The sequence below is a fragment of the Cotesia typhae genome, unplaced genomic scaffold (assembly GCF_013202065.1).
Source record: "Cotesia typhae breed Kobodo isofemale line unplaced genomic scaffold, CoteBio_Ctyphae scaffold_121, whole genome shotgun sequence".
NCBI lineage: Eukaryota > Metazoa > Arthropoda > Insecta > Hymenoptera > Braconidae > Cotesia > Cotesia typhae.
Window position 1 is genome coordinate 3,483,160 of NW_027423773.1, and position 25,245 is coordinate 3,508,404.

Sequence of the window (25,245 nt, forward strand, 5' to 3'; positions counted from 1 at the left end):
ATATTCAAAAAGATCAATTTTCACTTTAATTTCAATTTTATCTAAAATAGGTGGAGCCCCACTTCTGCATAATTACCGTTTATTTTTGTAATATTTTTTTCTTCAAGGAACTGATCAAAGTATTCCTTACAGCTAACAAGTATTTATCAACCATCAAAAAATCTTATCTAATAAAAATTAGTTATTAACTTTTGATAAATATTTTTTACATCATTTAAAGTTCAAAAATCATTTATTAACGATTAATATAGCTTATTAAATATTAAAAAATCCTTTAATTAGTGTATATACACATAAAAATGATTATAATTGTAAAACATTCATTAAAATAAAAAAATTCTGCTTTTATTTAATTTTGGAATTTTTTTCAATTTTTGCGAGTAAATTTTTTTAAAGTAGTCGAGACTTGAGGATAATGATATTATACATTATTTTTTATTTTCTAAAAACTTCAAAAAATTTTCATTGTTATTAATAAAAAATTTTATGACTTCTATAAACTGTATATCTTTAAATAATTTTTTATTTAATTAGCTTGCATACAGAAAAAAAAATATTTAAAAAATGATAAAAAGTCCATTGGAATATTATTGATTCTAAAAACCGATGTATCGAATTGAATAATTGGCACCATAATAAATTAGCGGTACAAACAATAAATAAATAAATAACTAAATAAATAAATGAATAAACTAGCAGTAAAACTGAAGTTTTATTGAATATTTATATAAATTCGATGGAGAGTTTATTGAGTCATTTAATAGAATGATCGGGTATGATAGACGTGAAACATCTCCTCATTAGATACCGTACATCCTCCTTGAATATTCATGAACAAGAGACACGCGTGCGAGCATGAGATTTACGATCCGTAAAACCAGACGTCTTGACGTACTAACACGCTTGGAACTTATTTAAACATCCAATTATTTATTTCATTTCATTTTATTTAGTTTTTATACTTATCTCTACTCTACTCATTACTATCTCCATACGGTTTATTGTTATTTACATATTATTATTTTATTGCTATTGCTATTGCCCAAGATAATAATCTTCATGTTGATGAGGATGATGATCATCGATGACAAAAACGCGATAATGATCCTGCCTAAATTAATAATCTTAATCTTTCTTTAAAGAGTTATACGCACTTGTACGGCCGAAAAAACCATTTTTTCAAGTTTTTTTATTTATTGCTTTACAAATTGATCCATATGATTATATTTGGTGATTATTACAAAAATAAAATTGAAAAAAAAAAAACCGATTTTAAATTAATCCGGGTAATAATAATAAGAATAATTAAAAATATTATATATATATATATATATATATATATATATATATATATATATATATATATATATATATATATATATATATAGGAGACTTTCTATAGATATAGTCACTCATCACGATATCTCTGGAACTACAAGACCTAGAGGCTTCAAATTTGGTAGGAATATTCTTTTTGCCGAGTAGAGGTTAGCTAAGAACGGATTTTACGAAATTCCACCCACAAGGGGGGTTGCAGGGGCGTTAACAATGAAAAATTCCCGTTTTTAAACTACAGCTCTTATCGACTCCAAATTTGGTAGGAATCTGCTGTAAGAGATGTAGAAAAAGTCTATGGACAAATTTTATGATTTCAAATTTTTTTCTCCGTGTCAATTATTATTTATTTTTCGGAAAAAGCCACGCGAACGTTACAGTGATTGCATATTGAAAGTTACAATGAATGTTAGCTAGAATAATCACATGGATAAAAGGTACAAGCTAATTCGATGGAATTTGGAATTTGTGCAAGTCAAAACAATGCTCCAATTAAATTTCAAGTTTAGATCTAAAAATACAATTCTATAAAATTCCCAGCGCAGCGGGCAGGTAATAATAATAGAAATAATTGGAAATATTATTAATATATGAATTGTCTCGTAACTGCTGGAGAATTTGCCTATACATGACAAGACAAATTACAAAGCAAACAAGGGTAAAGTTTAAAAAAAGCTCACCTGTGCATACTCCGCGCAGATGTCGATCGAGGAGACATAGTTAATGACGTCTTCAATGCTCCACCGATTGACAGCCTGGCCATCGCCGCAGGGCATGTGTCCGCAGAGTGAAGGACATCTCACCGGTGGCGGTGTGCTCGACCTAGGAGGTGCTGTTGTCGCTGGTTTTGGTTTCGGCGAGACACTTCCCGGCCTCTTGGTCTCAATTCTGGGCCGCTTTCGAGGCGCGAACCCCCCGGGGCTTGACAAATCTAGAGGACTCGTCACTCCTACGTCTCGTTTATTCGCACCTGAACAAATTTTGTTTAGTTTAATTTTATTCCGCAGAAAAATATTTTAGAATTTTTTAAACGTACCTTTGAGGTAAGTTTCCAGTTCCGCAGCATTCTGAGCCGCATTTGCTGTTCGAACCATGTGTAACAACGCCTGGGTCGAGGACATGTCCAACATTGGTGGGAAAACTGGGTTTCCAAAGAGCGAATCCTGCTTTGGCTCTTTTGGCTCCTTGCCGGTGAGAGGAGAGGAACTGGGAACTGTTGGAGGCTGGGGGTGAGTTCCAAGAGGCGCCATTAGGCCGACAAAGGGGGTGGCTGTTGCTTTGAAGCCGGGAAACCGCGGGTCGAAGCCTGGAGGATATCCGTTGCGAGGAGAACTAAAGTAACTGGAACATAAATTAAATTTGTTGGTTAGTTTTAATTTTCAAGAAAATCAGAAGTTAGTTTTTGGTTTTACCGCTAAGTGGCCTAGAATTCTCAATTGTAGAAATATTCTAATAGAGTATTTTTAAGGATTAATGAATTTGTAGTTTTTATTCTTTATTCGGTTACTATGTGAGCATTATTTAAGTGACCATGTTTCTGAAAATACAAATTTAGTCCTTTATGATTTTTTCCTAAAATTATTATTTTAGGGATTATAGTTATTTTTATAGTGACTAAACAATGATTTTTCATTTTCCAGTATATAAATACCATTTTTGTATTGAAAACTTTTTTGTATAAAATTTTGTAAGCTCCCTATCGAAAAAATCCAAATGAGAAACCAACCTGAATTCCCACATGGCGTTTTCAGATAGATTCTGATATGGTTTCCTATATAGGAATCGAAGGTAAGTCCCTACGTAGATTCACATATTAATCAGGCGAAAAAAAATTTATTTAAAAAGTTTAAAACAATTACAAAGTAATTGCTATTAATTAATTATTAATTGAAATTAATTCTGAAAAACGGATTTTGTAATTTTATTTAATGAAAAAACTGCTCGCGTCTGATAGACTTGAACCAGGTACCTGATGGTTGACAGTCTTCTATGCTACTCACTGGCTTAAGTCACGTTCTTACACGATCTATGTTTATTCTAGTTATATACATTCACTATAGGAATCCATAATCCCGATGTGGAATTCCCATACAGGAATCTACGAACCCACAGGACCCTATGTGGATTCCTATAGAAATTAATATTTCCTATGTGGATTTCTCATATAAGAATCTATGCATCCTCAGGTTCCCATGTAAATTCCTATAGGAATCCATACTTCCTACTTAGATTCCTATTGGTTCCTATATGAATCCATAATTTCCTATGTCGATTCCCATATAAACTCATGTTTTTTTATTTTATTTGTAGGGATTTTATTTATAGGGCTATAATTTTAGTCCTATACAATTGTCTCATAAAATAGGTATTTTAGGAGTTACGGTTATTTTTATCGAGACTAAATAATGATTTTGCTATTTTTGCTGTGTATGTGTTGAATTTCTCTGAGCAAAATTGAATCTTATTTTACAAAGTATTTTTATTTTAGTATTTTACTTTATGCTTAGATTTTATATTTAAAGAAACTTAATATTTAGAAATATTTTTAAAAGGGAAAAGTAAGTCCTACCTCTGTTTTATGACCCCGGACACTTGGGTCACACAAAGGACTCTTTTACTTTTCGGAGTTGTACATATATTTTTAGTAAAACATCTGTAATTTTACGATTCTTAAGGAGAGGCTTAGACCTCATTGTAAATGTTTTGTATTAGTTTTTAAGTCAGTACAAACCGATTCCTTAAAGCGTAAGGACGCTTCTCGAAAACGTAGTCTTTTAAATAAAGACTAAATATATGAATGTTAACCACTGTGTATTTCATTTATAAATATAAAACCTTATAATCACGATTACCTATCCATAACTTCCAACAGTAAGCACTACTTAAGTGACTATATTTCCGAAAATATTGAAGTTAGACCGACAATATAATAATGTTTTGATCGGGAAATTTAATTAACTACAACATTGCTCTCTTATAATTTTCCCCTAAAATCGATATTTCAAGATTAATGGCTACTTTTATAGTGACTAAATAATGATTTAATATTAAATTCAAAAGTTTGAATTTAAATGGTAAAATTACTTTAAATGCCTGAAATTTGATTATTTTCTTTCAAGATTTCATATTTTATATAATTTCAACAAATTAACTTTCAAACATAAATACATACTCGTTAGGATTGGCGTTATTGTACTTGGCAGCAAGACTTCTCATAAAGTCGCTATAATTCCTTCCCATCATCTGTTCCATATGTTTGAGATGATGAGGCGCGGGTGGACCTTCTGGTCCTCCCAGTGCCGCAGCATTGGGTGGCGTGCCAGGGTGACTCGAAGAAGATGGTGTCACGCTTCTCGACGACGTCGAATTGTTGTCTGGCGTTAACCGCTCCGTCTTAACCTGGAACCAAATCATCAGATCCAGATGTCAATGTCAATCATTGTCACCATCAAGTTATTCCAGTTACTGGCTTCTAGCAACTACTTCCCACTTCTTTTAAGCTAAACGGTAAATCTGGTAGTTTATAAGCTCTTAAACGGTTTCAGAAATGGCTCTACCAAATTAAACACTTCAATTTTTTTTAGTCTAACGTAAATCACAAGCATAAGTGCTCTATGTCACATTACTTCAAAATTTTTTAATATCAATATGGCTACTTATTTACCGAGCTGTTAATTTTTTTACTTTTTGCTAGGACTAGTCAAGCCAAGCAAATGTTTTGCAAGACGCACTTACTTGTACAACGATTTTTTAATTTATTATGTTGGAATAAAACTGTTTCTTATTATTACTTTCATAAATAAAAAATTTTTAACTAATGAATATTTGCATTAATTAATTTGCTCAATAAAATTATTTGTTTTGTTCGCCACAATATTGAGCAAAAAAACATTAGTATTACATTTATTTATGTATGAATTGAGTAGATAAGATTTTTTGTGCTCGTGTTCTTACACACACTCAATGCTCGTTGCCTCAACTTCCAAAAAAAATTTTTTTTTCGCCGATTTTGTTAATAAGGGAGTTTCAGATATATTTTTTATTAATCGAAAAAAACAAAAGCTTAAAAGTGGTTCTAAACTTTTTTAAATCAATAAATAGAAAAGTGATCAAACAGCGCTATAAGAAAATCCTTAAAAGAAATGATATATGACTCTCATAGAAAAAATTCCCGAGTAAAAACAGAATCCGCCACACCGCCGCCGCAACATCGCTGCACGGCTTTTTAAGCACCGCACCTCTGTTGCACTACAGCTGTGACAATTCTGATTATTTTACAAGTACCATATCACTGCCGCACCACCGCCGTGACAAGTAAAGAATTTATCTATTCGCTGCACTATCGCCGCACCACAGCTGTGACGACCCGAGTAAAAATGAAATTATTATTTTTTACGAAAAATAATGCACCCTGATTTAAAAAATTTTTTTCTGTTTGAATATTAAGCATTTAAATAAAAGGAGGTTGAACAATAGGTCTTATTTTAAAATTTCTAGTTAGGTTTTTTTTTAATTAATTGTTGCGTAATAAATTAATTATGATACCATTTTTTGTGAAATTGTAGGTATGATTTAGAATTGGTGCGGCGGTCGAAAGAAATTCATTATTTGTTCGTAAAAAATAATAATTTCATTTTTACTCGGGTTTATATAAAAAAAATGTTAAAATTATATATCAAAGATATCAAATATGTATAAAAATATATTTTTTACGTAAATTATTTGTATAGAAGGATAATAATTATTTATCTTACCTGAGTAGTGTCAAGTCCGTTCTGATTGGGCCTCCTCCGACCTCGGGGTGGTCGCGGAGTAACAGCCCCCGAAAGATGGGCACCCTGGGGGCTTCCCCCCCTCGCGTCGATCGCTGTGTTAGCGGCCAGGGTGCTCTCGTCAAACTTATCCGTGTGCCGGCCTAAATCCGCAGCTTCCACGCGTTCTCCACCTCGTGGTACCGTTCCTGTTGAGACGGTATCACTCGATACTTCACCTGAAATCATACATAAAAAAATGAAACTATTAATTATAAAATCACAATCAGAAAAATAATTTTCTCTATCCATTAGTTTATTATTATTTATTTATTGTATAAGAGATTTTAATTGACGGATGTCAGCTATTAAAATTATTAAAAGAGGCTGCTCTGTTTGAAATATCATTAATTCGTTAGAAATCTGATCAATGAGATCGAGAAATCATCTAATTGATTTAAATAGAAAATTTTATTAATAGAGTTGACTGTTGAATGTTGCATTTTAATTATAAAAATTTAATAAATAAATTTTTATTCGTCATCAATTAAAAATGTAACTGTTGAAGCAATCAAAGTAGAGAGTAATAACATCACCAGAGCACTCATAAATAAATAATTATTCTGGGTAGTCTTGAGTTTCAGTAAAACCAAAACTGAAACTGTCGTAAACAGCTAAGCTGTAATTTCCGAGCTCATTATCCTGCACAGCATTAAAAAGAGTTAACAGCCTGCATTAAAAATCAGGAGATATTTATCAATCAATAAACTCTATTAAACATCAATATTCACCTTTTCCTGTTATTTTTAACGATCTCGCTTCAAGCCTAATAATTTGATGACTATCAACGTTTTTATATTATTTTCTGGTGAATCTTGATTGAGATATTCTTAAAGGTCGTTACTGACTAAATATCTGATAGTCAATAATCCACGGAATGTTTGTTTATTTTATTCTTGTTTGCAACTTAAGCAACGAATAAATGTACTTTTCAGGTATCTTTATTAAAAAGTTTATATTAAATATAATAAAAAAATCAATATTAATATTAATAACATTAATAATATTAACAAGAATTTCAACTATTTTTTATTTAAGATACCGGCGAGTAATAAGACCTAGCTAAGGGAAATTCTGAAAAAAATCAAAAATATTGCATTTAATTATTGCAATGTATCATTAATTTTTAAATTAATACATTAGCTATAAAATATAATGGAGTGATGGTAATTTTCACCATAAACAAACACAAAATTAAATTTTTTCAAAAACCTTGCGAATAGGCCTTATTTTACTACGGTAGGGTAATAAGGCCTGCGGGCCTTACCTGTTATACATACTGGAAATAGTTATACTATACTCGATAAAATTGGTATCAGAGATCAATCATCACTTAAATTGAGCAACAATACTTTTTAAGATGTTGATAAAAATTAGAACAATGATTTTAAATTATTAAATATAAAATTAAAAAAAATGTTTACCATTTACTCAAATCGTTTTTTAGGAATTCTTTTGCGCTACTTTAGCATATGATGGATGATGAAATATAGAAGACAAGAGACGTTGTATCGGGACTCTATAAACTTGTAGCTATAAATTTCTATGTTAGACGCTTCTACTAGAGTAGTCTTTAGCGGAAGCGGTTATTTTAAATAGCATTTCTATCACTTAGGCCTTATTACCCGCGGGTACCTTATTTATTTATTTTTTTTTATTGTTTAACGTCGCATAAACTACTGAGGTCATGAGCGACTACGGTAAGAGGTAAACTTTTGAAATTGGAACTCGTTTTATTTTTTGGGTTGAATAGAATAATACACTTAAATATTGAAAATATTCATTGGTGTACGTCGGACTCGAACCCGGTCCAATGCTTTGGTAAGCAAGGGCCTGATCCGATAAGCTACTGCGCGCTTTTGACTATTTTTATGGTGACAAGATTATGTTTTGTCAATTTTTATTATGTAAACACTACTTAAGTGACTATATCTCCGAAATTATTGGAGATAGACCTTCAGTATGCAAACATTTTTTGTTGGAAATTTTAATAGCTTCAACTTTAGTCTCTTGTGATTTTCTCTTAAAATCGATATTTTAGGAATTATAGCCACTTTTACAGTGACTAATAAAGTTTAAATTAAAAAAAAAAAAAAGAACATTTTTCTAATTCAAAATCATCTCAATACTTTTTCTATAATTTTGCACTCAACTTTTTCCCAAAAAACCAAAATAATAAAATTTTGAAAAATTAGAAATTATAGTCGTTATTTTCAATAAAGCAAATTTTTCCTGACAAAAACTAGTCACCACACACAAAGTGAGCAGTAAACTGTAATTCAATCCGAATAGTGTCAGCAGCAATCAGTAATGTCTACTTAATTTACGGTAGGAAGGTTAATGATAGAGGTATAAGAGAATAACTGAGTTGTTTATAAATATTTATGACAATTTAAAGCACTCGGGTTGAAAATTTTCTTGATTAACGTTCAATAAAGTTAATTCATTTATTGCCAGTAAACATTATTAAAACTGATTGGTTATTATTCATTGTTAAAAATAATTTCAAAGAGTCTTAAAGATTGATCAACAGAATTATTATTAATTGGGTTAATTTTATTGAGTGAGTTGACAATAAATGTTTGACAATAAACGACCGAGGACGGGGTATGACCTTAAGTGACAGGTGTTTTGACAGGTGACATTTCAATGGCTGTGCGCTGCACTTAGCATAGTCGCTCGTTTTTCAACTTTCAATTTCCGATTTATTTTACCGAGAATTTTCTTTTTTTATTTTATTATTATCATTATTTATACTGCTCTGATTAATGATCGATGCCTGAAAAATCCAGCCACGACATGAATCCATAATCCACAAGCTGAAGCTTAAATTATTTCGAACATGTTGAACAACAATCTCGCTGTGCGAATATGATGGCAATTTAATATGTATGACACCTTAACGTTATCTCATTATTTTCGATGCGTTTTTATAATTATTATTTATCGCTCCTTGCTTGCAATCACACTCTAACATGCTACCTGGAAGGTTTAATGCTTCAACCATCGAAATAATAAATTTATTTATTTATTAAAAAGCAACTCTAAAGAAGAAAAACACTTATAATATCATTTTTTAAATTTTTTATTACTTATTAGCCGCCATTTTGAAAATAATCGACCGATTTACTTCAAATTCAAACTGAGACTCCAAAATACCTTCAAGAAAAAGTGTCTTCAGTCCCATTCCGATTCCTTTAAAATTACGGCCTTTAAATTGTTTGCAATACGCGACATGCAGGAATTCCAATTTATTAAATGAAAAAATGATTTTTTTTTATTAAATTTGATAAAGTTAAAGTCTTCATTCTATTTTTGATCCAAAATATGATAAACATAAACGCATTATGCACTTTACAGCTCATGAATTCATTCACCGATACCCAAAATGACTAAAAATCTTCAAAGTGTCATTTTTTCAATTTTCAAAAATAATTATTAGCCGCCATTTTGTAACTAATTGACCGATTTACTTCAAATTCAAACTGAACCATCAAGATACCTCTAGGAACAAGTACCTTACATGTCATTTCGATCCCTTTAAAATTACGGCCGTCAGATTGTTTTCAAGCTGCGTCAAGCTGAAATTTTATCTTCTCAAGTGGAGAAATAATTTTTTTTAAAATAAATTTGATAAAGTTATCATCTATTTTTAATTTTATATCAAAAGTAAGATAAAAATAAATGCATCACGCACTTTATAATCCATAAATCCATTAACTGATGCCCAAAACGACTAAAAACCATCACAAGTTCCATAAAAAGGCCGTAAAAAACGGATTCCTTAACAGAATTTCCTTTCTCTCAATCTCGCTCCAATAAAATCGGACTAAACACAGCACCAGCAATCTTTCTTTGAATCATCGACCGCATACCTACCGCATACGTGATTCCATAAATCCAAGTAAGAAGCTCAGCTAAAACAAATGCCGCATTGATATTAGATCCCATTTTTCATCTCACGTGTGAACTTTCCCTAAATGTAGACGTAAATGCACTCTATCTTCATTTTATGCCTCTGATTTACCTAATCAGTTGTAAGTTATAAGCAAAAAGTGTGGAACACATAACAAGCTATAACGAACATTGACGAACTTTGATCTATTCTTGCAGAACCTTTCTCCTACTCATCATCGTTTAATTTCAATTTAATTCCCCGGAGCTAATCTACCTCTACGTTTAGTTCTTGGTCTGTCTAATCCGACTCAGACATATAGAAGCAGACGCTCAATATTTTACAATGTTTAAAATCTTAATTGTGGGTTCAAAATTGAAGATACGAAAAAATGATTGGAAATTTTTCTTGTACAAAATTAAATTCGCTATAAAAAAAATCTCTATCAATTTTTTCGTATCTTTTATCATTGAGCCAGAATTTCATTTTATAAGTTGAATTTGAGAATGTTTAATCACGTGTTTAAACATTTTAAATTAAAATTCTGGGTTAAATATTGCAAGGATGGAAAAATGATAAAATACTCTTTTTATAGAAAATTTGATCCTCTACAAAAAAATTCTTCTAAATTTTTCCGCATCTCGTACATTTTAGCTAAAACATTAAGTCAAATTCAAATTTGATAAAAATACTAAAGAAAAATCCCAATTTTTCAAATGTCTTTATTAAAAAATTGATAAATTAAAATTTTTTTTTTCTCGTGAAATATTTAATGTTTCATGAACTTTTATAAAAAAAATATGCAATTAAAAAAAAAAAATTCTTAACATCATTTATCTAGGTTCAAATATTTTGATCTGTGTAACTATTCAATTTTTTTTGCATAAAAGAAATGTTTAATGAAAGATTATCGCATCCTTAGATTAAGAGAGGCTGCGAAAGTTTAAGTAATAACAAGTTAGAGGCAAAGAGTACCTAAAGTCCCGCTTATTTAACCTCAGCATCTGCATGATGACTAGACTTAGTATTTACTATCAAGCAAAGCGACGTGACGCAGCCACGCGTTGGTTATTTTATTTTATTTAAAAATTTATTTATTTTTATCTATATATTTATGCATATTGTTCCCGACATTGAATGACCTCTACTCGACACCAGCTAGCCGTCACAAAGACTCTATTCCTCGGTAATAGTGATAAATATATTTAGCCTTTTGTTTAATAACTGACAAGACAAGAAAATAATTGTCAAACCTCACAACAATAATAAATATTTAAAAAAAAAGTGAGAATTGAAAGCCAACATTGTCGCCCACGAAGTCTACGAAGGACCTCGGCCCCCTACCCTTCCATTTAATTCCATTCCATTAAGTTCTCTTTTTTTAATCTCAAGTTAACTCCTTTAGTTAGACTTGACAATAGGATTTAATTAGTTGCAGGAATGCGTCGGCACACAACCATCCAAGCATTCCGGCGTTAAGTCGAACACGTAGTTACGACTACGTGTTCGTTTTACCTCTCGTGATTTTATTTTGTCGGTAGCGACCAACACACCTTTACCTTTACCTATATCTATATCTATATGCTTGTACCTCTTTCTAAGTTACCTTTACCTCGCCTAATACGACGCACAATCGCCATATAATACACTCTAGAGTACTGTTGAATCGTCATACGACCTTCGATGCCTGGTAAACTTCAAGGCGCGGCCTCTTGTTGACTTTACTTCTATTATATATTATTAATATCATTATTGTTATTATTATTATTATAAAAAATTTTTTAAATTATGCTTTTAATTATTGTTACACAATACAGAATTAAGGAATAATTCAATTTTAAGGTTTTTGTTAAACACCCAAATATCCCCAATTTCATATTTTTGAAAATTTTTGAAATTTATAGTGATACGAATATAGAGCTTTAAATTCCCTTTAAAATGAGTACCTGCAAGCGTAAATTCTTTTAAAAAAATTAAACCGCGGGAATCCGCGAAAAACCGCGGAATTGAAAATAAATTATTTCCAATAAAACTTTTTTTGTTATTTTTAAAATAGTCAAATTTAAATTTTGTTTATATAAATTCAAAAAATTTTTTTTTGAAGTCAAAATTTTCTTAATATTTTTAAGAAAAAAATTGTAAATTAAAATTTTTCCAATAACAAAATATACAACAAAAATTTTTAACTAGTCTTAATTATTATTGTTATAATCTTTAAAATTATTTTAACCAATGGTATGAAATGTAAAAAATTTGAATTTTTAAAACAATTTTCAAAAAATCTTTGGTAACAATTTTAAAAAATTTCAGCAACTACTTCATGTTATCTTTTATTGATTAAAAACAAAAAGTTTAGATTTTTTTTTAAATAATCAATTATTTATCAAGTCTGATAATAATAATAATAATAATAATAATAATAATAATAATAATAATAATAATAATAATAATAATAATAATAATAATAATAATAATAATAAAGTTAGAACTTTTATAACAGCTGAGGTATTTTTTATCCATTACAGCTTTTTATAAAAGAAAAAATGTTTTTTTCCATTGGTAAAAAAAAGAAACAACTATACAATGAAAGCTGTAAGGAAAAACAGTGCATCAATACAGGACTGGTGATAAACTCAACGAAATAAGACTCTAAGCTATCCAGTTGTCGCAGGTGTCGCTCAAATGTTTGACTAGTTTACGACATGACAGTCAATTCCCATAACGACAGCCAATAAAATAATAAAATCCTATCCTACAAACTACAAACGCTCCAGAGTCCTCATATTCTACGCAAACAAACAAACAAGCTCTCGCTGAGAAACAATAAAAATTAGCGATAAAAAACTTAAACCCATCTAAGCAGGCTGCTATTTAACATTCAATGCCTTCTTTGTCTTTCGACAAAAGTGTTTATGCCTTTTGACACGTAGTTACGACATTTCACACTCTACACTCGGAGTTTTCATTGGCAATCCTCAAACTTCCATTCTCTCACACAAAATGCATCATTAAAATTTTACAATTTTAATATTCAAATATCTAATATTGATAAAATTGATAAGAACAATATTTGCAGGAAATTAAATTTCTTGAAAAAAAATTTTCTTATTATCTTTTCATATTTTTAATTTTCAGCCCACAATTTTGGCTTAAAATTTGTATACAAAATTTTAAAATAAAATTCTGGCTCAATGATAAGAGATACAAAAAAATCAATGAAGTTATATTTAATATAAAATTAAATTTCAAAATTTTTCCGACCACATTTTTGATTGTTTAAAAAATGAATTGATTAAAATGAAAAATTTGAAAAAAAAAAAAAAAACAAATTTCCATCCTGAAAAATGAATTCAAGACACATAACGGCACGAGAAGGATCACATTATAAATTTTTCTAAACACTTATTATTTTGTGCAGAGGAATGATGACTTGTGCATGATACAACTCCATCCGGTGAAAACATTATCTTCGAGTAAAGATATATAGCACAGAATAGAGACTAGAGAATAGAAAAGAAGAGCGCTAGTCACGCCGCAGGTAACTTCTTGCGGTCTTGACACCGACCTTACTCACCTTACACCTGTGTGACTTGCAGACTATTTATTTTTTGTCATTATCGCGGTTATTACTATTTTAATTCCTCATTATCATCATCATCATATCAGTTTTTTAAAAATAAACCTCTAAATCAAATTAAAACACGTTTTGCTCGTATTGATGTTTGATCATCGATGTTCGATGTGGGGAGAATGAATTCTCGGAATCACGGATAAAAATAGGAGTAGAAATGGATTGAAATTCAACGCACGAGTTAATTATCTGGATGACATTAGAAAATCTAGAGCAACTCTGGCTGGCTTACTAACGCTGTACGGCGAACACATGAGAGTTTATGGAGCATAGAGCTACTAGCTGATAGATTGATGCCCGATGATTGATGACTTGACATATGTCTTTTATTGCTTTAAATGTCACTGGGTTAATTTATTGTAAACATTCTTTTTTATCAACATTCTATTAATTAATTATTTTTCTCTAACTAATGACTCCAAAGAAAAAAAAAATAATTGATTTAAGAAAAATATTCTCGAGACAATTTTGATTGTGAGACATAAAAAAATTAATTGCAAATATTTCTTCAGTAATTTATTTTATTATTGAAAAAAAATTCGGTTCTTATATATAATCTGTTAAGATTTTTCTGCAAACGAGAGGGCGTAGCCACCTAGTGGCGAAACCAAGAACCAACTCCTAAAAAAATTACTTACTTAAGTCACACAGAAAAAAAATAAACTGTAATAAATAATTAAGAATTTTGACTTTGATATTTATTATTTCATACCTAAAAAATGATCGCATGATATGTAAAAAGTATAAAATATAGTTACTAAATTTCTAATACGAGAAAGCATACCCACCTAGCGGCGAAACCAAGAACTAACTTCTAAAACAAAATTTCCGTTGATTTTACGTTATTTTGACATTTTATACAATAATTTATTGATTTTTTATCAAAAAAAGTCTGATAAAATATATTTTTATTGGTCTAATAAAATTTCTGTTAAACTAACTAATTTCCTTTTTTCAATGAAATGACAAAAATTTCTTAAAATTTCTGTTAATAAAAATATGCCAAGAATAAAATAATCAAAACGAAAAAATAGCAGCATAATGTGTCGAAGCTCGTCTAATTAATCGAACGTACATTGTTTATAGCTTCTTCTTAATCTGACCGGGAGGGGGTATAAGCTGAGGCGAGGTATCCTTAGGGCACAAATCGTGTGACCACCCACGATTGACGATTGATCCTCAGCGTGGAGAGTTAAAGGGCTGGATAAAACGTAAATTAACAGCCTTATCCCCTATCGACTTTCTTCCTCTTTGCCTTGTTCTCGTTTGTTGATCGGCTCTATCTATCTTGGCTTTTAGCTTCCTTCTACCCGAGTAGAACAAGGCTCAGCAGCTTGAATTAGGAGCCGTGCATAATCGCCCGTGTAATTCAACTTCCGTATGAAACGCCGCGTACTAATGGAACTTTTGTACCCACAACTTTTTATTTTCATTTAAAGAAATTTTTTCGATCGATGACTAGATGCTTTTTTGTTCATTTTTGAGTTCAATGGGCATTTAGTTTGTTTTTTACGGGCGAATTGCTTCCAGGTCATTGCTCCTGTTTCTTCAGTTATTTTCACTTTTTTTTGTTGATTTTTATTAAGAATTTCATGCGTAAGGTTTCATTATTTTTTCGTTCAAAAATTTTAACAATTTGTTTAAATTTCTTATTCTTCAGAGTTCAAAATTGTAAACTTATACTCGATATTTAAGATCGATAAACTATAAGAAAAATAGTTACTTGCTTCATCGCTAGGTGGCTACACACTCTCGCTTGCAGAAAAATCATACTAGAGTATATATTAAGACCAAAATTTCTTCTGGCAATAAGACATCATGTAAAACTATTTAGGATGCGATTTGTTATCTAACATTATCAAAATTAGATTTTAACTTAATTAGTTGGATATTAGGCTGCTTAAACACATATCCAATATATTTAACCTAAAATATGGTGGCCTATGTTGATAAAAATCTGATAATTAGCAAAAATTTTGAAATAAACAATTTATAGTTTGGAAAAAGACAATTAAAAATTGAATCGCTGATTTTTCAGTTGATTATTCGAAAAAAACGATGAAAATGCTCAAAATTTTGTTAGAATTCATTTTTCCTATTTCTATAGAAATTTTAGAATATTAAATAAATAATATGATGCAAAATCAATTTATATAAGAAAATCGTAGTCTAAATAACGTGAAATTAGTTGATTATTTTTATTAAAGATCAGTTCTTGGTTTCGCCGCAAGGTGGCTACGGTTTCTCGCTTGAAGAAAAACCTTATCAGAGTATATACATAAACTAAATTTTTTTCCATCAATAAAACAGATTATTAAAGAACCATTTGCCATAAATTATAGTATCAGATATTATCAAAATTGGATTTTAATTTAATTAGTTAGATGCTAGTCTATTTATATATTTGACTTGAAAATTATCACACTGAACGAATAAAACTACTTGAATTATGTCGAATAATTCGCTCCAACTGATAAAATTCTCGACTGTTTAATTTTTTATTTTATTTTTTTGATTTGTCTTTCTAAATTATTCAGAACAAGAATCAAATTTTTCCAAGAATATTTTTCCTGAATCCACAAGTATCCTTTTTTTTTTCTTAGTTGGTGAGTGACATCAGCTGAACAAGTTTGACCAGCAAGGAGCAAAGGTCACCCAGCAAAAGTACCGAAGGAATTCGGCTGCTTCAACTTCTGCCTTCCACCATCCAGCCGCTCGCTAATGAACTCCAATCTCAGGTACCATATAATACGTATTGGAACTAACTTGGATTCCTCCTCCCGTTCGATACCGATATATCTATCCACCACCCGTCGCGCATCAGACATCACGGACTTCTGCCTACTCGACCACTTTCCTTTTCGTTTTTTTTTCGTGTCGAAAGATTAAAATCCCGAACAAAAAATGACACTTTAAGTGCTTTGATAACCAGCCAATTTTTTTTGGTTTTTTTTTGTCCGTAGTCAAAAAAAATTGGTAATATTTTTTCTAAATAAAATATTTACACAACTGTCAACATTTTACATCCAGTTTAGTTTCTCTTGGCGTTATTTATTTATAGTTTTGAGAAATAGACTTTACTTTTATTTGCTCGGCACGCGTGAACCATCGTAGCATCCTGATATGGTGATGCTCTGGGATGCAAATTAGTTTACGCTCCAAGTAAACTTAAACCTGACTTCGTATATATGTGTATATTATATATAAATCAAAGCTAAACTATTTACTGAAGAGTCTAGTACGGAATAAAGAGACTACGGAGCTATCCGTGAGCAATTAAATTCTCATTGCAGTACGACATGTGAATACACATTTATCTCCCCTCACGCCCCTTCCTCACAGTCTTTAATCTCAGTGTGTCTTACGTCGTGGTCACGACACCTTCGCGACCTCTAGATCATATCAGCATAGTATTACGTGACAAATAGTCACCTCAGAGCCTTCATTTCTGAATTCAGCGCGGTTATTTGCGCGTTAATTTAACATTTTCTTGCAATTGTTACATGCAAAAGTTACTAAATTTGATATTGTATAATGAAAGAAGAATTTTTTAATATTTAATAAGCTTTAGTAACTGAATGAGTGATTTTTGACCTTTAAAGGTTTAATAAATAATGCAATGAGAGAAAAAATTCCTTTTTTCTGCAAAAAAGTTACTGTAAGAAAAATGCCTTAGCTAAAAAATAAAATTGTTGAAAATTTGCAACAAATTAATTTTTTATAACTACCTTGCTCATTTTTTCCAAAAAAAATTTCTTTCTCCATCAGTCCAGTTAATAATTCACTTAATAAATAAGATTATTTGATAATGGTCAATAGATATTTGTTTAGACTCTTGAATAAAAAGTGAGCATAAAAATGAAATTTTTACACTTTTTAAAACTCCATAACTTCAATAGATAATTCAATTAGATCAAAATCATCAATTATTTTTTAATGAAAAAACATTAAAAATAAAACAATACTTAATACGTTACAGAATTTTCTTCAAAGAAAAAATAATTAGTGTATCGTATCTTCATTACAAAAAGTTACGACATTTGTTTGTTGATTGAAAAAGTTTATTTAAAAAATTTCCGCTAGGTGGCTGCAGTTCTCGCAGTTAGACTTTTGAAATGTGGGTAGTTAAGTCCATTCAAAATTTTTAGAGGTCCAGGGTTCGAATCTCAGACAAAGTAGTTTTTTTATGTAAACTGATCGAAGGTATTGTTAATATTTAATAAGCTTTAATAATTGTTAATAAATAATTGTAAACATAAAATGATTTAATGAATATCGATTAACACTTAATAAATCATTCATAAAATGTAATTTATCAACAGTTAATAAATTCTTCTATCAAGGTAGTTTATAGCATTAAAAATATTTTTTTTTTTTTTTTTAAATAGATCTTTCAAAATAATTTCAGTGTAAAATGGATAAATAAAATTTTTCAACAAGTAATAGTACTTAAAATGACGTATAAAAAGGCGTATTGAAAGTATGCGTATGCATCAGAAGGTTTCTCTCACTACCTGTTATCTGGTCTCAGTAATCTGACGACAGACAAACAGTCGCCTCGACGCGTGACAATGCATGAATGAATTAATAGCTCTCAGTGTCCACAAACTCGCTCCACTCATACATTAACAACATACACCATACACTCTGCATCCTCAATACAGTACGGAGTAGAGACACACACTCGAACAAAGATTTACGTCTTCATTCGAGACATCGACTATTTATTGTCGCTAAAGTTTAAACTGTTTTACATTCACATTAATTTACCCATTTTTTTAAACGTCAATTTATCAAACGTTAAATCCAATAATGTCTTTGCAAAAGCACTTTTAGTTTGATTTTTTTTTTTTTCAAGAGTGATAATAAATTAACCAAAGATACACAATACAGAACGACATACGAGGATTATTATTGTATTATTTTTAGAATGAGTTGTTGCAAATGGAGTAATCATTCCATTGTACCTTTTAAATTTCAGAATAAAAATCTTTTTATTGTTATTATCATTATTATTTAAATAATTTAATTTAATACTAAATCATATAATAATCATAACTTCTAAAATATTGATTTTATGAGATCTGGTGATTACAGTCGTTATTTTTAATTTTAGTGCTCAGTTTCGCCACTAGATGGCTACGTTCTCTCGCTTCCAGAAACATCTTACCGGAGTATATATATATATATATATATATATATATATATATATATATATATATATATATATATATATATATATATATAGATCAAATTTTGATCCGTTATCGAAGAAAATAACGACATTATTATGACCAATTTTGAGGTCGAATTTATAATAATAAAGCATCTAAGTTGATAGTTGTTTAAACAGGCTTACATTAGATAATTTTTTGTGAGCCATCAGTCGGCGAGGTCGAATGATTAACAATAAATATTTAGTTATACCCATCAATAAGCAGTAAAGTATATTGTAATAAAACTAATTAATTTTAACGATGAAAATTACAAAGATAAAAATGTAATTAATAATATAAGCTCATAAATTAACCGGTAACCTTTACTTTGAATCAAGAAATAAGAAATCTAAGTATGTATTTGTTATTATTAACACAAAAAGCTTAATCTCATAGTTAATGTAAACCATTATCGAGATAGCAAAAGAGCAATCTCGCTCCGACTCCGACATATTCCCATGGATCTATGGTGTAATTAAGTCAGTACATTTGTACTCTTACTCTTGCCATCACTGTAACTATTACTATTGCTATTACTCTTACTCTTACATACTCATACATTCATACATTTATAGATACACATCTTATCCATGTTATTTATTTGTTATTGGTAACTATTACCAATTATAAACTTCGAGACTCTATAACCCAACCACTTTGGTAAATAAATTCATTTGACAAAATGGCAATTGATAAAATCTTGTTGAGAAACAATTGTCATGATGATAGACATTTTATTTTGCTACTAAATTAGTTATTAAGTAGTCATTAATCATATACTTTGGGAATGAAGAAAAAATTCGGTCTTTTTATATACTCCGGTAAGATTTTTCTGATAGCGAGAGGGTATAGCCATCTAGCGGTGAAACCAACTACTAATTAAAAAAAAATTAATTATACTTGTAACAACAACAACAACAACAACAACAACAACAACAACAACAACAACAACAACAACAACAACAACAACAACAACAACAACAACAACAACAACAACAACAACAACAACAACAACAACAACAACAACAACAACAACAACAACAACAGCAACAACAACAACAACAACAACAACAACAACAACAACAACAACAACAACAACAACAACAACAACAACAACAACAACAACAACAACAACAACAACAACAACAACAACAACAACAACAACAACAACAACAACAACAACAACAACAACAACAACAACAACAACAACAACAACAACAACAACAACAACAACAACAACAACAACAACAACAACAACAACAACAACAACAACAACAACAACAACAACAACAACAACAACAACAACAACAACAACAACAACAACAACAACAACAACAACAACAACAACAACAACAACAACAACAACAACAACAACAACAACAACAACAACAACAACAACAACAACAACAACAACAACAACAACAACAACAACAACAACAACAACAACAACAACAACAACAACAACAACAACAACAACAACAACAACAACAACAACAACAACAACAACAACAACAACAACAACAACAACAACAACAACAACAACAACAACAACAACAACAACAACAACAACAACAACAACAACAACAACAACAACAACAACAACAACAACAACAACAACAACAACAACAACAACAACAACAACAACAACAACAACAACAACAACAACAACAACAACAACAACAACAACAACAACAACAACAACAACAACAACAACAACAACAACAACAACAACAACAACAACAACAACAACAACAATAATAATAATAATGTCACGATATAAAAATTGGCCATAGAATATTTTTTCCAAAAGGGAATAAAAAAAATTTGGTCTTTTAATATATTTCGGTAAGATTTTTCTACTAGCGAGAAGATATAGCCACCTAGCGGTGAAACCAAGAACTATTAAAAAATTATATAATAATAACGATGATGATAATAATAATAATAATGTCACGATATGAAAATTAGCCATAAAAGATTTTTTCAAAGTTCATAATCATGAATATTTAAACCAAGCGATAATTTTCTTTAAACTTCAATAAATCGTGACTTATGCGATCAATAATTAATAAATAACGCAATTGTAATCTCACCTACACTAAACTTGGCATATGACACATTTGTCATCGGCGATTGGAGTAAAATCATGGGTTGAGGTGGGTGGAAGGTTAAAAAGGCCAGACCGACATAGATGTGGATGTATATTCATATGCAGGAACGAAAAAAGGCAGTGACATGAATGATGACGCGTAATCGTGTGGTCACGTGGGCCGGACAATGAAAGGGTGCGGCCTCACCTTTGACATCGCCCCGGGTCAGGACCTTTATTTAACTCTCTACTTGAAGCTGCTTCTCCTTATCCTGAGCCTTCTTTAGGTATTATTTTTTATTTTTCCCTTGTGTCTTGGTCTTATTATCGTTATTCTTAGTCTTATTGTTGTTGTTATTCTTGTAACCCTACGCCCTGTGGTATCATTGTATCCCAGACAGAGACTAAGACTGAGGCTAAGACTTTAAGATCTGACCGAGTAGAGCGTATGCTAAGTATAAGGTAGTTATGGTTATAGTAGACCGGGCTCTAAGTTCTACCCACGTTAATCCGCCAACACTAATCGCTCAGGAATTTCAACGCTTAGGAAAATACTCAAACTCAGGCTTTGCTTTTTATTATTTTTTTTTTTTGTATCATGTGAAACGTTCGGATACTCGGTTTGTTTTTTTTTTTTTTTTTTTTTTTTTTTTTTTTTACGGTTATGACGAAGAAAACGACCGCCGATTTGCTCGTAAAGTATTGTGAATATTAGATTTTGCAACTGTTAGTTTTTTTCACGCATTCCTGGATATTGTTTGTGGGACAGTTGGTCTACTTTGATGAAATGTTAGTCATTAATTTTTTATTGGATGTTTTATTTATATAACCTGAATAACTGGGTAATTGTTTTTAAAAACTAATTTTTTTAATGAAAAATTTTATGTGTGACAGAATATTGATTAAATTTTTATTTTATACAAGGTAAAAACCCCAATTATTGACACTATAAAAGACTAAGTTACGATTTGATTTTTTTCAAGCAATCAAATATCAATATCGTGTTGGCAGGTTAAAAAACTGATTGATCTAATAAACAGAAATGATTAAAAACTTTTTTCAAAAATTCATAATAATTTTTAATTGATAAATATTTTTGTATAAAATTTTTTAGAACCAAGATTAAGTCAAAATAATTAGTAAATTGTATAATTTTTTTAAACTGAAAACAAAAAATGAAAATTTTTAAGATTGAATTTAGTTTTTTATGAAAAAAAATTTTTCAAATTTTTAATTAAAAAAAAAAAGTTAAAATGAACAAAAAATTGAAATTAAAATAATTATAACTTTTTTAAATTTTTTCGAAAAAAAAATAAATTAAAAAAATTGTACGAATTCCTTAAAAAAAATAATTGAATTTCGATTAAAAAAAATTTTTGAAATCAACTTTTGAAAAAAAAAAAAAATAAATAAAAAATGATTATTCAGCCGGTAAAAGAGTGTCGTATTACGCGCTGTCATGAGTAACATCTTCTTCTTATCTCTCCATTCCTCGTTATATTATTTTTACACTTTATTTTATTTAGTATCTTTATCTCCAGCAAACAGTGCCCACTACAATGACTTCAACCACCTCACTAAGCCTACATAGATACATACATACATATCCACGAATATCCGCGAGCAAACGCCCACAGCCTCTCATATCTTAAGGATAAAGACATTTACGAGAATCCTCCTTCTAGAGAATTAACCCCTAAGACTTCAAAACTTTATCCTCCACTTACACTCAATATCAAACTAGACTGGACCCTCAATAAAAAAAAATATAAATAATTAAATTAATATCATTAAAATGGAAATGAACTTATTTTATTTTTTATCCGGAAAAAAGTGAGTCAATTATTTGACAAGTTTAATCGTAATCGGTAAGGTATAAATGTTTGTTATTTATTTATTTATTTTTTGTTTTGAGGAAATAAAAAGACGTAGAGAACTGTTGTTGGTTCGCGAGCCGTGTAAGGTAAAGGAATGTAAAGACTCGCGGTCGTCGGTTCTTGTCAGGATGACGAGACACAGGTAGGGGATTAAAGATGGACAGCTTTGTCGTAAGTTAACTGACATTTTGGTACCTGTGACACTTTTAGTCCGACAAACACTCTTTTACATTTGCTGACAAATCCAACTACATTTTATTTATTATTATTATTATTATTATTATTATTATTATTATTAAAATAATTTTTATTTAAACCTTTAAATACTCTTCTTAGTTAATAATTGTTAAGGTTTAGCTCAAGGATATTTGCGATGATTTGAAAAATATGTAATTTATTCAAAAGTTTTTTTATAAGGAACTTATAAATTTATAAGAAAATTTTTATAATAATTATTATGCAAGTAAATCGTTGAAATTAAAAAAAAATCTAGTAAATTTTGTCAAAAAAAAATGAATAATTTTACAAGGGCTTATTTAGTCCCAAATCAAGATATTGAGTATAATTTTATTTATTATTATTATTATTATTGATATTATTTTAAAATAATTTAATTATATATTCAATCATCCTCCAATCGTAATGAAAATTGCTAAAACTCCTGAAATATCGATTTTAAGGGAAAATTATAAGAGACCAAAATTGTAGCTTACAAAAATTTCTACAAAAAATGTTTTTATACTATAGGTCTATCTTTAATAATTTCGAAGATAAAGACACCTAAGTAATACATACGTAGTGAAAATTAAAAAATCATTGTCTTTTTACCACAAAAGTAGCCATAACTCCTAAAATATTAACTTTATGGGGAAATCATCAATGATCAAAATTCAAAATTGTAGCATACAAAATGTCCTAATGCAAACTTTCTTATAATATAGCTCTATCTTCAGTATTTTCGGAGATACAGTTGTTTGAGATCATTCAAGAAATTTATGCATACTAATAATTGTAAAATTATCATCTAGTCGCTATAAAAATAGCCACAACTCGTGAAATATTTTCTTGATGAAATTATGGGAGGTCAAAATTGTAGCTTAAAAAATTTAAGTTTAAATAAAGTATAATATATTTAATTTTTAAATAAAGTTTAAAAATTTCTTGAATAAAATTAAATTTTTTTGTCAAGAAAATTCCTTGTTGCTCCAAAATAATTTGGGTTTTCCTTACAATTTTCTTGGTTCAAGAAATTTTTTTTTTCTGTGAACGTAGTGAAAATTGAAAAATCATCATCTAGCCACTATATAGAAGTGAGTTTCCCACTAGAAAAGATTATTGTAATAACTATAATTATAAAATAGGATAAAGTCATAAATAGAGTTAGATATTGTATAAGAGCGACATATTTATGTATAAAATAAAATAATATAATAATATAAAGAGTTGGAAAATAGTGATGGAGAAATCGAGATGTGATAGATAGAGAATCGACATGAGGAAATGACACTTTGATGGAGGTGAGACCACGCTGGGAGTTTCGCGTTTAATATTACCGCGGATCAAGGATTGTGGATTGGTATTTATAAGTACGTGTTTATATCGTATGTACCTCTGTGGTAAAAATTTAAATCGGGCTGGCTCGCCATAAATCTCGCTTGCTCGTGGCTCAAGGAGACACGAATCATGTCATGACTGTCATGAGGAAATCTCGATTGGTCGCGTCGCGCTCTGCATCTGTCTTCTGTCTTATGTCTGAGTTCACAAGGGGATAACTGCTTTCTTTTTCACTCCCGGCACGCCACGAATCGCGAACCGCGAAAAGGTGTCTCTCTACTTAGCGCCGAGATTTTATCCCCATTTTTATTTAAATTTCTCTTGAACTTTAACTTTCAATCTCTATACTTTAGATACTTTTTAATCTAGATCATTCTTATTATTTTTTATTTATATTTATTTATTCAAAAAACGAGTCCTTCATTTCAATTCATACCCACACTCGGAATGACGTTTTCAAATTCACTGTACTAAACTAACACACTTTTTATTTTAATTAACTTGTTAAACACCTGGGTGTTAGCAAATATTTTTTTTTAATTTTTGCTGTAGGAAGGCAAGAAAAATATTCAAGAAAAATATCGAGGGATAATAAGTTCGTTAAACGTCTTTCAAATATATTTTTATAATAATTTTTTTTTTTTTTTTTTTTTAAGAATAATATCTTACAAGTGATTTTTTAGAGTACGGTCAAGTATTTCACGCATTACATTTCGATAGTTTTTTTTTTTTTAAATAAAAAATAATTCATATTTTAAAATTCAAAATTTAAAGTAAAAAAAATTAAAAAAAAAATTTTAACATTTTTATTTTGCAATAATTTAAGAGCCAATCAAG

General features: G+C 29.8%; 1 protein-coding gene across 1 annotated transcript in view; it reads right to left on the reverse strand.

The window, feature by feature from the left end:
• Positions 1-25,245, reverse strand: part of LOC141533705 (uncharacterized) — an 88,462-nt gene that overhangs the window by 47,288 nt on the left and 15,929 nt on the right. Inside the window, exons 2-5 of the mRNA XM_074252723.1 lie at positions 6,090-6,325; positions 4,508-4,734; positions 2,372-2,676; positions 2,016-2,305 (exon numbers count right to left, since the gene is read on the reverse strand). Of these exons, the coding sequence (XP_074108824.1) occupies positions 2,016-2,305; positions 2,372-2,676; positions 4,508-4,734; positions 6,090-6,325 (1,058 nt within the window). The remainder of the gene's footprint in view (positions 1-2,015; positions 2,306-2,371; positions 2,677-4,507; positions 4,735-6,089; positions 6,326-25,245) is intronic.